General features: G+C 30.6%; 2 protein-coding genes across 2 annotated transcripts in view; one reads left to right on the plus strand and one right to left on the minus strand.

Moving 5' to 3' along the window:
• Nucleotides 1-920, minus strand: part of LOC105176440 (ras-related protein Rab11D-like) — a 2,775-nt gene extending 1,855 nt beyond the window's left edge. The window contains exon 1 of the mRNA XM_011099238.2: nucleotides 552-920. Within this exon, the coding sequence (XP_011097540.1) occupies nucleotides 552-781 (230 nt within the window). The 5' untranslated portion in view covers nucleotides 782-920. The remainder of the gene's footprint in view (nucleotides 1-551) is intronic.
• LOC105176441 (ABC transporter G family member 11) lies at nucleotides 7,184-11,534 on the plus strand. The gene is made up of 8 exons (XM_011099239.2): nucleotides 7,184-7,704; nucleotides 8,366-8,445; nucleotides 8,917-9,381; nucleotides 9,643-9,729; nucleotides 9,820-9,945; nucleotides 10,058-10,252; nucleotides 10,582-10,668; nucleotides 10,763-11,534. The coding sequence occupies exons 1-8, from the start codon at nucleotides 7,272-7,274 to the stop codon at nucleotides 11,393-11,395; spliced, it is 2,106 nt and encodes a 701-aa protein (XP_011097541.1). The 5' UTR covers nucleotides 7,184-7,271; the 3' UTR covers nucleotides 11,396-11,534.

Consider the following 14,045-nt stretch of genomic DNA (forward strand, 5'->3'; position numbering starts at 1 on the left):
AATCGATACTATATGTTAAGGCTCGACGTGTTAGAGTAGCTTCTTTAGTAGACAAAATGTACATTGCCTAAAATACCTTTACTTACTTTTTAACAAATAACTACCTACTTTAATTGAATCGTTCCATCAACAGTTTTCTATTTTTGCACAATAAAGTTCATTTTTTTTAATCAATGTCGATCAATTATTCATTTTTTTTAATTCAATTAAATATATATAATAAAAATTCAAGTTACGGACATCTACGGAGTGTGCTCCAACTTGTAGTGAACAATAAAACTCAAATGACATACGATACATCGCATCAAATCGAGTATCAATGGAATAATTGTATCGTTCATTTCCAGCCCTTCAAGAACATTCCCAATCAACTAAAACACACAGAGGTAAGACTAGTATAACATCAGCAAAGCAAATGAATCCAACCAAGATCAGCCATAGAAAACGTTTCAATTCACAACAGACAAAGAACTCAGAATAAACAACAACTCAATGCGCAGAAGTAAATCGTCACATATACAAACATTCATCAATAAATACAAAATACGCACCTCTCTTGCCCAGCAGTGTCCCAGATCTGAGCTTTAACCGACTTGTGCTGAATAACGAGAGTGCGGGTCTGGAACTCGACGCCAATCGTGGCTTTGGAGTCCAAGCTGAACTCGTTGCGGGCGAAGCGGGAGAGTATTTGGGATTTACCGACGGCGGAGTCCCCGATCAGAACCACCTTGAAAACGTAGTCTATTTTCTGGCTCGCGTCACCATAACCACCGCTTGCCATTTCAATCCACACCCACAAAACAACCAAAATCACACTTTCTTGCTATTGATTCCTATGAGGGATTCTGTGTTTGAATGAGGAAGAATTGGGACAAGGACGCGTAAGAGACGGCAACAGAGGACTCTGAGCAGATCTTTGTAAGACTCCAAATCAGCTCCTATTTATTCTTACCAAAAATATTTAAATTATATTTCCACTTTGGAAAATTTTAACTAAGTTTGACTTTGGACTTTGGGAAGGCAATTGGGCCGAGACAAGTGGGTTTTAGCGGGTTTTTGGGGCGGGTTTAGATTTAGGTTTAGGTTCGAGACGAGTTATGGGTTCTGTATTGATTCGTCCCGAATCCGACCCGATTTATTTATTCTTTAATATTTTATTATTATTTATTTATTCATATGTAATATATTATAATTAAAATTATAATATTATATATAAGTTTTCAAAGAATTTTGTATAATCCAATTTATATTAGAAATATAAATAATAAAAAGTAGTTAAATGCATTATTTGTATTAACTTATTTGAAATAAAATAAATTATGTTAAATCCTAATATTTATCATGATATTTAGTATTTTGGTATTATATAATTCATTTAATAATATATATTGTTTATTTATTTATTTTGAAGATGTTGGTATGTTGTTTTCTTATTTGGTGTTGTTGGTGATTTAGAAATATTATAAGATATTGAATGTTGTAATAATATGTTAATTTATTTAGAAATATCAATATATTTAAAAAAAATCAAAATAATTAGTTGAATTAATTATGGCAAAATCTGGGCCACTGGCATTAAAGAAATGGGCCTAGTATAGTATTGTTTCGTTTCTCAATAGAGAAAAAGGCCCACGAGATCACTTGGGCTGGGCTGCTTGAACTTGAGAATAAATGTGGCCCATTGAATTTTCAAATATTAATTTTTAATTTTATATTATTTCGAATTCTAAAAGCTTGTTTATTTAGTCTAATCTCATTGAAAATGCACTTTTTTTAGTAACAATTTGCACAATAGTCTCCTGAAAACAACGTTCCTATCTTTGATTAATAAAAGAGGACGTGACATGACATAACATATTATTATGAACATGCCAATATTTACAGAATACCTATATAACAAATTAAATCTAAACACATTTCCATAGCATGCCTATAAATCTAGGTTCGAAAGCATACAATCTAAAAATATTTTCATTTTCTGTTCAAAATTCAATAAAATATTTCCATCCACAAAAAATACTAGAAATTGAAAATAAAAATTGAAATAAAATTCCTCCATAAATTCATAATTATTTATATATATATATGTGTGTGTGTGTGTATGATTTTATTTTTAGCACTATGAGAAATTTTGAGAATTAATGAGTTGGATGTTTTTATGTCGAAATTAAAATATTGAGATGGCTACTTGATCTATTTTTCTGAAAAAATAGCACCATCGTTATGTGTGTCGGCTAAAATCTTTATTATTAACCTATTATCATAAAGAATTAAGGCCTAATCATATGAAAAATAGTACAAAGGTCAGAACGTACATTTTGCTCCACTACACATCTTAGCAAGGATTCAAATCTACATATTGTGTGTTAACAATGTTCGACCTTAACCACTGCATTATCTGATTTTCTGATGCAACTAGCTTTATTTTTGGGTAATTTTGCTTGATTTTTTTGGGTGCAAGTGTATATATCTACACAAACATGTGTGTAAGCATTTAGGAGGTAAAAGTGCCCAAAGAATTTCAGATGATATTTTTTATAGTTATAAAGACAATATTAACGATTCTACTAGCGTTGAACATTTTGCGTACATTTTAGATATTATTGAAGTGTTTACAATAATATGTATACTTTGAGGATGGTAAATAAATGTTGATCAATGATTCCTTGTCCGAGTGGTGAGGTTTGATATATCACAACTAAGAGGTCGTAAGTTCAAGACTACAGATGTAGTTATTTGGACCACTAATAGTGGGTATGCTGTTTATTTAATTGTGTTAAGAAAATAAAAGAATAAGAAAGAAGCAAAAATAATTGGGATAATAACATTTATACACCCTAATTGTTAGTTTATTTACACAAACCACTTTTGTCTTTTGCATAATTACAGAAACTACCCATGACATCAAAAAAATAAGGGTAGTTTGTGAAATGATGCTAATATTTTTAAGGAGTGTGTTTGTAATTTTTCAGAAAAGTATGGGGTGGTTTTTGTGTGTGGTATTGACATTTGGTTGGTGTATGTGTAATTATCTAAAGATATGGGTGGTTTATGCAAACAAACCATAGATCAACGGGTGTAAATATAATTATCCCAAAAGAATTTATACTTGAAATGTGAACAACATATACTTTCCTTAAAGTGATAACTGACCCCACTATAACGTGCTAATATGACAATTCACTTCTAGAATAGCAATTTCGAGGACTTATATCAAAATCATATATGACACATATGAATGTGAATACATAATCCAGGGACGAAATCTATCATTTTGATACTTAGTATTGATAGACATTTCGAATTTTTTTCGAAGTCATTGCAATATTTAAATTACATAACGATTCATAACCATTGCAATGTTTCACATTATACAGAAAGTTGTTTTTCAGAAGAAAAGTTACATAAATATTTCTTTAATTTCGTCAGGAAATCCAAAATTAAATTTCTACAAATTAATTTAGAGAATAAATAAATAAAATTATTTATTTCATTTCAAGTGGCAGGTTTTAAGATAGTATATAATTATGTATATTTAGTTTCATTCCCTCGATTTTTTTTTTTAAATTTAAGAAGATATATCATATTATTAATTTTAAATTTATTTACTCTTCCAATGTTAAAGGTATTTTATTTACAGTTTATTTCCATCACATCCATGTATTTTTTAAAAAACAAAATTAAATGAATGCCGAAAGTGACTGGAAATTCGGGGGCAATTGAATTTGGACAACATGATTTCATAATTGCAAGTCAAATAATTTTTTAGAACTAGACTGCCCTTATAATGGTGAAAATACACCTCATCACATGCATTAACGCATCAAGACGCATAAAGATTTATTTGACCTGCAATAAATCAGTAATAAGTCAATAGAGGGTTAATATATATTTTTATTTTATTTTTTTATTAATATCAGCAAGTTCGATTACTTTTAACTAAGGAGCAAACTTCAAGGGTGCTAGATATAATTTTTTTAAATCACAAAAAATCTATCTGTAATTATACCAAACCTCAAAAGATGGAAGTGTAATTATGGCTATACTCTAATAAGGTAGATGATCATTAATTGTAATAATTGTGAGTAACATTTTAGTAGAAGGTGCTTATTAGTTGTCAATGATTGAAACCAATTACATAATTACAATCGAATTGCTAAAAACAAAACAAAAAACAAAAAACTATCAAACTTTAGAAAAACATTTTTAAGTCAGAAATAGAGTACTTAGATAAATTTTCTTCTTCTTTTATTTTTCTATTTTTTTTCTCTTGTAAATAAATCTAACATAATCTTATACTATTTTACTGTCTTTACAAACTTATTTTTTTAACAAATTTGGATTAAAATATTTTTTTTTTCAATAGAAATTTCGTAAAAAGTCATTTTTTACGAACGCCCCAATTTATTATTTATTTTAATTTTTCATCCCTTTTTTTTAAACTCTAAATTCCAACATTCTTCTTTAGAAAAGATAACGGGTAAATTACAAATTCTTAAATTAGGTCTAATTACACAATTATTCTATATTTAGAAAAAAATATAAATACACCCTCTAAAATTGTAATTATAGTTTACTCTATCACATTCTCAGGAGCAAAATCCTGCTCAAACACCCTCTCATAAATATTACATCAGCACCCCCTCAGTAGGTACACTTGTAATTTTACAACAAATAAAAAATATACGTGTAATTAAACATAAAATTTCGAGAATTTTTTTATATATAATCGATAATTTCTTAACCTAGTGGGTAAGGCTATAGCTAAGGTTTTATGAATAAGTTCCGAAATCATAGATTTGAGAACCACTGCGTAAACGAATATTTTGTCTAACTTTATGTGAGATGTCTTAGCCCAGTGGTTTAGGCTACGATTGAGATCATGGGTTTAAGTTCCACGAAACGTATGAATATTGTCTCACTATATGTGAATTATTATATTTTGTTACTGTTTTTAATCATATTGATGTATTGATTCAATCAATATATTTATAAAACAAAAAAGTAACTTAACTATCACCAACACTTTGATATTGAATTGTCAACTATAAATGAGAATCACATTTTTGAAAAATGGCGTGTCATAATTCATGCCACTAGATTTTATTTTTAAAATTATTTATTATTTCTGTACATTTTTATAGAATTAATTCCATGATGTACGAACACAACTTTCTCAATCAATTCCCATTTTTCATGTGTGTGTTAAACGTTGGTATGTAGCAGCTTTGAATGCTGTTGTCTGTGTCTCGCAATTAAGGGTTGGTTTGATTTAAATAAAAGAAAAAAAAAATAAAAGGACAATGGGAAGTGAAAAAGAGTCGGAGAGAAAAAGAATAATAGTTTTTTTTTTAAATTATTTGGTATGATTGAAAATAGAGTAAATATCAAATATTTCTATTTGTTTAATACGAGAAAAATAATTGAGAAGAAAATACTATTTTTTATAATTTACCGAATAACCCTTCTATTCATTTTGTATTAGAAAATTGATAAAAGTATTTATCAGACAAGAACAAGAATATCTTTTATTAATAAAAATATTCATCGTGACTTCGATGCAATTTTCTTTCAGTGATTTTGTTGTCTTTTATCTAGTAATTATGTACGGTATTATCAGTGGAAAGGAGAAATTAATCGGAGAGAAATTATAGATATATGGACAATAGAATAAATAAAAATAAAATATATACGTTTTGTCTTTTTGGCTTTATACTTCACTTTTCTACTCAATTTTGAATTAAAACAGAATCGAACTCTGAAGAATGTTCACGTATATTGAGTTTTACTTCTCCTCCATCTCTCTCCTTTAATCAAACATCCAACTATTTTTTATACATTCCGTTTAGTATATTGATTTAAACTATCAATATATTGAATTAGTCATTAAATTTGAATATTGGATGAGTTAATGAATCGCACGTCATAATCATGGATAAAAATGAATCAATTCTCGTTTTTTTTCTTTGTTCTAATTTTATGTGGCTATTTTGATTAAATCATCAAACATTCACGTGAGCCATAAATGAATTGTCTCTTGAAAATGAGTGGGGTTTTTATTTTATAAAAATAATGTATCTTTTTATTTTTTATTTTTTTGGTATTTTGGTTTGATATTCGAAAAAATATTATTAAAAAACTATTGTTAAAAAGAATAATTATATTTATTTATTTATTTGCTATAATTTTGAATAATAAATAAAAAAGTATAAAAATAACTAATATATAAAAATCAAATAATAAAATAATATTTGATATTTTCAAGAAAATAAAATCAAATACAGAATAATAAACCCCATGATCATAGATGTAGTTCCAAGATGAGTGGATGGGAGTTGCATGACATTATTGGAGGATAGAGTCTGCTCCAAAATTATCATCAGAAATATAGCTATATTTTTAGTGCTCGTTTGGTCGGTAATTATACATGACAGAATTGAACTTATATTTTTACGTTTGGTCGGTAATTATACATGACAGAATTGAACTAAACGAACAAACATATAAAAATTCAAAATGTTCCAAATATAAATGAAAATTTTTAATTTAAATCGAACTTAGTCGAATTTGAACTAATTATATGACAAGTATAATATACTTACAATGTGATTAGTGTATAATTAAAAAAAATGACCAATCACATAACAAGTATATCAAACTTACTTTTTAATTGATTTAAGTCGATCAAATATAATTTAAATAAAAATTTTTCATACAACAATATAATTTTCACATCATAAAAAGGAAAAACCAAAAAAGAAATGAAAACCAAACACATTACAAAGTTTTGTTTGTCTCCATCCTTCAGTCCCACCATGTCGGAATTAGTAAATATATATATATATACGTCATCATGAATTGGGTACAACGTTTTCCACATGAATTCACCTCCATCATTAGTTTTTGAAATATTTCTGTTCGAATTAAATTTGATCAAATTAAATTAATGATGAATTATATATAATACACTTATTATATTATTGATTATTTTTCTTGAATTATACTATAATTATATAATAATTATATTTTATTTGTCATATTAATTTAAATTTAATCAAACTTAATTTAAATTAAAATTTTCAATCAGCATAAATCCAAAGGTCAATCCTCCCGCAGTATCCACACCTACCTGTATATTAAATGCTGGCCTGTTACCATGCACACACACACACCCCTCTACATATACGTCACAGCATCATCCCTAATTCTCTACTGCCCACAAAAAACACTCTCTCTTTCCTGCAAATCCGTGTCTAGACTCTAACATTCGCATGGATTCTCCTGTAAATGTCCCGAGATGGACGCCAAGCCCGAGCCCGACATCGAGGCTCATCAACGTGAGCAGCTACAAAGATCAGGGCAGCTCTGCTTCTTCACAAGCAACGTCGAAGAGCTCGAAACGGTGGTTTCCATTTGGCAACGGTTACCCGTCGTCGTCGCTGAAAGCGGGTTCGGATATCGTAAGGTCGATGGATATGGAGATATCGTCGTCGCGTGGGGAAGAGACTGATGGTTTGGGGAGAAATAGTGGGGTTTACTTGACGTGGAAGGACTTGTGGGTGACGGTGGCGGACAAGACGGCGCCGGAGGGGGAACGGCGGCACATCTTGCACGGGGTCACCGGGTACGCAGAGCCCGGCGAGGTGTTGGCCATCATGGGGCCTTCTGGCTGTGGCAAGTCGACTCTTCTTGATGCATTGGCAGGTAATTCCTGATATAAATGCTATAGCAGCAGTGGTCTGGGTCTAAAGTTCAGTCTCCCAAGTATAGGTCGGTGTGTCGAACTAATTATGCTATAAGTATTATTGTTGGTATATTTGATCTGTCAGAAAATAGATCACAAAAGCTTAAGCAACCAAGACAATGAATATGAACATTAATTGCACAAGTCCTTACCATCTATCTTTCAACAAAAAATTAGATATGGAATTAAATGTGTTGAATTTTTTTAATTTTGGGATCATTTTGAAAATTTCATAAAATTTAGGAACTAAAGATGTTAAATTTTTATAATTTTCGAACCATTTTAAAGATTTCGTAAATGGAGGACTAAAAGTATCGAGACCAACACTGTATCCTACGAAATTAAAGATCAGTTTTATAAATTATGCGGCAAGTATTATTGGTTTTTACAATGATATTGGCATATTCGATGCACGTGCTTTGATTTTCAAAATATATTGTTAAAAATACTTATGAGATTGTGTGTATAAAATGAAGTATATTTTAATTGTATTTATTAGATTATAGAAAGTAAAAGAAAAATAATATAATATTAAAATTATCTATTTAAAATATTTGAAAATGACTTCAAGACTAACTTTGTACTAAAAACTCTTTATGGATTGTCACTTGTGATTTGTAGGAAGGTTGGATTCAAATACAAGACAGAAGGGAGATATTCTCATCAATGGCCGCAAGCAATCACTAGCATTTGGCACTTCTGTGAGAAAAATCCATGTCTCACTTAAATACATTTTAATTTGTTACACCTATTCAATTCTTACAAAACTATATAATATAAAGGGATAACTACATCTACACTTTGATTTATAATCTGTTTATATAAATTATTTTTATTTTTTGAATAATTAACACACAACTATCGGAAATGTCAATATTATTTACCTAAATCACGTATTCTTGATTTTTAAAAAATTACATATGCATCCCCCAAAACATTAACATCATTACCCAAACTAATTATACATTTTGATTGTCAAGGATAGTTTCTGTAATATTGGAAAAGACAGAAGTAGTTTATGTAAACAAGTTAGGAGGTGGGCAAAAAATCCTAATTTTGGTCCTATGACAGTATCTATATTATTAGTTGATATTTTGTCGCTAATCTTCCTTCTTTCTTAGCGTACATGTCGTAACACGAACATGAACCTCAATCGGTCTCTAAACATGTAGGCCTATGTGACTCAAGACGATACTTTAATGACAACTTTAACAGTAAGGGAAGCCGTTTACTACTCTGCTTTTCTCCAACTCCCGGACACTATGTCCAAATCAGACAAGCAGGAAAGAGCCGAAGCTACGATCAAGGAGATGGGCTTACAAGACTCCACCGACACAAGAATTGGAGGGTGGCATGTAAAAGGACTTAGTGGTGGCCAAAAGAGGAGAGTGAGCATTTGCATTGAAATCTTGACACGCCCTAAACTTCTTTTCTTGGATGAGCCTACTAGTGGTTTGGATAGTGCGGCTTCTTACCACGTCATGAGTCGTATCATCAGTGTCGCGCAACAAGATAGAAGAACAGTCGTCGCCTCCATCCATCAACCGAGTGGGGAAGTCTTTGAGCTGTTCCACAATCTTTGCCTCTTGTCCTCTGGGAGAATAATTTACTTTGGTTCTGTTTCAACCGCAAATGAGGTAACAAAATTTCTTCATGCATGTACTTACATAAAAAGGTCCCTGAAATTTTGATATATCACAGTAGAACTCTAAACTTTGGAAAATTATATCGTCATCCTCTGCAGTCATGTTTTCGGTACAAATTTTCCTTAGGGGAGTAATTTAATTTTTTAAAATTTGAGGAGTTTAATTGTAATATACTGAAATATAACGAGTGTTAGTGTAACTATCCATTAAGTATATTAAGATAGCTAAGATAATTTTGTGATTTCGTTGTAGTTTTTCGCTTTAAATGGCTTCCCTTGTCCACCCATGAGGAATCCATCGGACCACTACCTCAGGACAATCAACAAAGACTTTGATGCTGTGAGTTAAGCAGTAAATAATGTTGTCTCAATTGTTTAACACTTATGATTTCTTTCTTGGAAAAACCATATAACAAGCAATTATATGTAGGATATAGAACAAGGATTGGGTGGAAGGGTAACTGCCGATGAAGCTATCAGTGTTCTTGCTAAGTCATACAAGTCATCAGAAGCTCATCAACAAGTACAAACACGAGTAAATAATATATGCCATGAGGTATGGAAGTATCAATTATAAATTTTAGTCTTTAGGAAGTGAACATTTGATATCAAAATACTGTCCAATGAAGAAAATTATACATTCATCTTTTTACATATATGCTTTGTAGAATGGAGGGCCGTTGGAGAAGAAGGGAAGTCAGGCAGGGTTCATTACTCAATGCCTTATTTTAACTCAGAGATCTTTCATAAATATGCATCGTGACGTGGGCTATTACTGGTTTCGATTAGCCATATATGTCGCCCTGTCCATGTGTGTTGGAACAATATTTTACAAAATTGGCCACAGTTATGGATCCATTCAGGTAAACTTTTTGAATGAAAACTAATCAGAGAATTCATAAAGACAAATTATGTTGACACCCCTTGAACTTTATACATAGTACTAAAAGTCCCTTGATTTTTTACACTTTACTTTTTGCAGTTATATTTAACTGTATAAGAGGAATTACTCTGTTATATAAATTGTGACCTCATAGTGTTGGAGTAATTTTTCAAAATTGAGAGATTTTTCTGTAATATATCAAATTTTATGGAATGTCAATATAATTAATGCTAGTTAATCTTGAACATAGATCAATAGAGTAAGGAAACAACATGAACTTCAAATGAATTTCTCTTTTTTTCTTGCCAGGCTAGAGGCTCAGTACTAATGTTTGTTGGAACATTCATGACATTTATGGCAATAGGTGGCTTCCCTTCTTTTGTGGAGGACATGAAAGTAAGTAATTTACCACAATTTTCTCAAGAAACTACTTTCTTTCAACATCAAAATTTTGCCCACAATCTTCCTCTTATTTTCTCATGTGATCCAGATTTTCACTCGTGAAAGACTAAACGGGCACTATGGCGTGGTTGCATTTGTTGTAGGAAACACAATTTCTTCCATTCCATACTTGTTTTTGGTCTCAATTATACCAGGGGCAATAGCCTATTACCTAGTCGGCTTTCAAAAGGGCATAGACCACTTCATATACTTCACACTATTACTATTCGGGTGCATGATGTTGGTCGAGAGCCTAATGATGGTCATTGCTAGCGTTGTGCCCAACTTCCTCATGGGGATCATAGCCGGGGCCGGGATTCAGGGCGTGATGATACTCAATGGGGGCTTCTTCCGGCTCCCGCATGACATTCCCAAACCCTTTTGGAAGTATCCTGTATTCTACATCACGTTTCACAAGTACGCAAATCAAGGGTTCTATAAGAATGAGTTTGAAGGGCTCAACTTTCCTAATCAAGTGCAAGTGGGAGGGCCATCTACCATCAGTGGTGATGAGATCTTGAGAAATATTTGGCAAGTAGAGATGGGGTACTCTAAGTGGATTGATTTGGCTATTATTTTAGGTATGGTGGTTATGTATAGGGTTATGTTTTGGGGAATCATCAAGGCTCAAGAAAAGTTGAAGCCTATGATTAGAGCTTTTGTTGTTGGTTATGCAAAATAAAAACCAAAAATTACTGTATGCATTGATTGTGTGAATTGGAGATGTGGGATCAATGGTCTCTTCATCTTTTTTTCACTTTGTTTAGGAACATCATCGTATTCCCATGAGTATTTGGATGGGACATGTTTGGTTTCATTTTAGGATAACTATACTTAGACTCTTTGAAAATACAAAATTATATTTTTTCTCAATTTTGTTTTTTAAATTATACTTGCATTCTTTTTGAAAATTCTCCATTTACACCTAACCCTTTTTGTTATGGGTTGGATGAAAAAATATTTATGCTAGTAAAAAAATTACAAAATTTCTAGTTTTATCTCTCATTTTAACTTTCCAACTGTAAGCATGCAAAATTTATTGTCAACTATATATTGACATGTGCAATATATTTTTTCATTAATTTTATATTGTTTTATAAAATAAAATATTAATTGATGGATAAAATCAAATGTTGCCATGTATGGAATTAATTAAAGTATTCAAGGCAATTTAAATCTTTTCTTGCGAACAAAGGAAGCAAATATCAATGATTTGTTAATTTTATATCAAATTCTTGTGATTAAAGAAACAAATCACAAAGGACCAATCATATCACACCATGTCGTCAAGTAAATATAGCAAAATCTTCTACCATACAACTATAAATAGGGGTGTTTCATCAACAACTAGAAACACAACTCAAGGCACAAGACAAGAGACAAGTGAAGACAAGTCAAGAGGCCAATCAAGACGCACAGAATTGAAGAGACAATCAAAGACAAAAGTAAGAGAGCATTCAAGAAGTCTAAATCCTCTAAAGAGCAAACCAAGGAAGATCCACGATGTTCACAGTAAAAATCAAGGCGTTCATCGCAAGAATCATCCAAAGTCATCATTTAATTGTGAAAACCACTCTGTCAATATTTTTCGACCAAAAAAAATGGTGAAATATCAACAATGTCCCTACCATTTCACAAGTTGAAGTGTTTCAACCAATATATTATATCTCAACGGTATAATAAGATAATTACCAATCGAATTATGACATGTGGAACAAGAACTCTATGACATCTACATACTATAAAGATCCAATATTATCTCTTTGATTTTTTATATTGAAGATGTAATATCAAATATGTTCAAGTTAATCACGATTCTCCTACTCAAACACTTACATTAAATGTTAGTAATTCGTAACCGACATATTACGGATGTAATATTATATATAAGTTTGTAGTTATAAATGCAAGTATACATCCTATTCAATAGTAAAATTTTACAGAAATATCATCTAAGTTTGCACATTACATTAGACTTACCTTATCAGGTGTCATTTACCCTAATATATATGAAAAACTATTTGAAAAATATTAAAGATAAAGATGGAAGAAAGAAAGATATATATATATATATATATATATAAAATAATTATATTCTTTGTTTAATCGTACTTTTATCTATTACTCTTTTTATTTCATTTGTCAGTGTAAAACAGTTGTTTACAACCAAATCATACTATCAATACAAGTTGCAAGGGATTAAAAATCCCGAGTGTAATTTGTTAATTGTTTTCAATCATATTAGAGTTCGTTTACTTTCATGGTTTGGATAAATAGTTGATAGGACTCGAATGAATTTGTTGTCGGATTTGACAAATTAATAAAAAATATAAGTTGTTTGCTTGATTAGATTGAATGATGGATGAAAAAATTTTAATAGTAAGAATACTTTGTTGATTTTTGTTTGGATTTCTCAATCAGACCAAATTTAGTTTGATTTCATATCAAACCCAATCAAGACTTATCTTGGACTTGTAGGATTTGGACTGAGCCGATATCATGAAAAGAAAATAGTTTATACAATTGGATAAATAGCACAATTCAGACTTATACCTAAATGTAAACAGGCCCTTAGTGTATTGGTTGAACTAAGGTATTATTCAATTTATCGAGATATTGATGTAATAATACATGTAATCACCACGGCACACACACAAAAAAAAAAAAAGGCTAAATTTTACCATTAGGTGCGTATCAAGTGCAAATGTACCATAACGATTAGAATTACAAACTGCAGAAAGGGGAAGAAAAAGGGACTGTTCCCTGTATTATAAATGACTACAGTTTAAAATCATGACAAATCAACATTCACTATCTGCCATAATAAACAGCGCCAAACAAAATTCAAATTTTGACTACTGTTAATCAACATATATTATAATTTTACGTATGGTGAAAACATTAATTTGCTTGGGCTAATATTCATTATGCAATCATTGTTAATTAATATCCCTCATAATTTTTAACTAATTTTGATCATGATAATTAATTCAAAAATCGTATTTCTTCCTATGATAGTTATACAATTAGATCCGTGTGTCCCTGTGAATAGAGAAATTAATACGAAGTTTCCACTTGTCTCGTACGTGTTGCAATAATGTACTAATTAATACTTAGACTGTCGTATGGTTAAAACGTTTAAATTGCCTGCACAGTTGCAATCTAAGTTACGTGTTAGAATGTCATCGTGTGATATATAAGCACGCATGGCATGGCAGCAGTAAGCCACACAAATTCTAATTTTTGCTTTTTTTTTTTCCCTCCCTAAAAAATTTAATTTTGATTCACTATTTATAAAATGGACCACTTCCAATTTTATTTGATTTAAAAAG

The sequence above is a fragment of the Sesamum indicum genome, linkage group LG13, assembly GCF_000512975.1.
Source record: "Sesamum indicum cultivar Zhongzhi No. 13 linkage group LG13, S_indicum_v1.0, whole genome shotgun sequence".
In the NCBI taxonomy this organism is placed as follows: Eukaryota; Viridiplantae; Streptophyta; class Magnoliopsida; order Lamiales; family Pedaliaceae; genus Sesamum; species Sesamum indicum.

What these genes read in the sequence shown, in the direction of transcription:
- LOC105176441 (XM_011099239.2), top strand. Translation starts at nt 7,272, where the DNA reads ATGGATTCTCCTGTAAATGTCCCGAGATGGACGCCAAGCCCGAGCCCG. An exon ending in TAAATAATATATGCCATGAG is followed by an intron (nt 9,946 to 10,057) that starts GTATGGAAGTAT and finishes TATGCTTTGTAG; the next exon opens with AATGGAGGGCCGTTGGAGAA. An exon ending in ACAGTTATGGATCCATTCAG is followed by an intron (nt 10,253 to 10,581) that starts GTAAACTTTTTG and finishes TTTTCTTGCCAG; the next exon opens with GCTAGAGGCTCAGTACTAAT.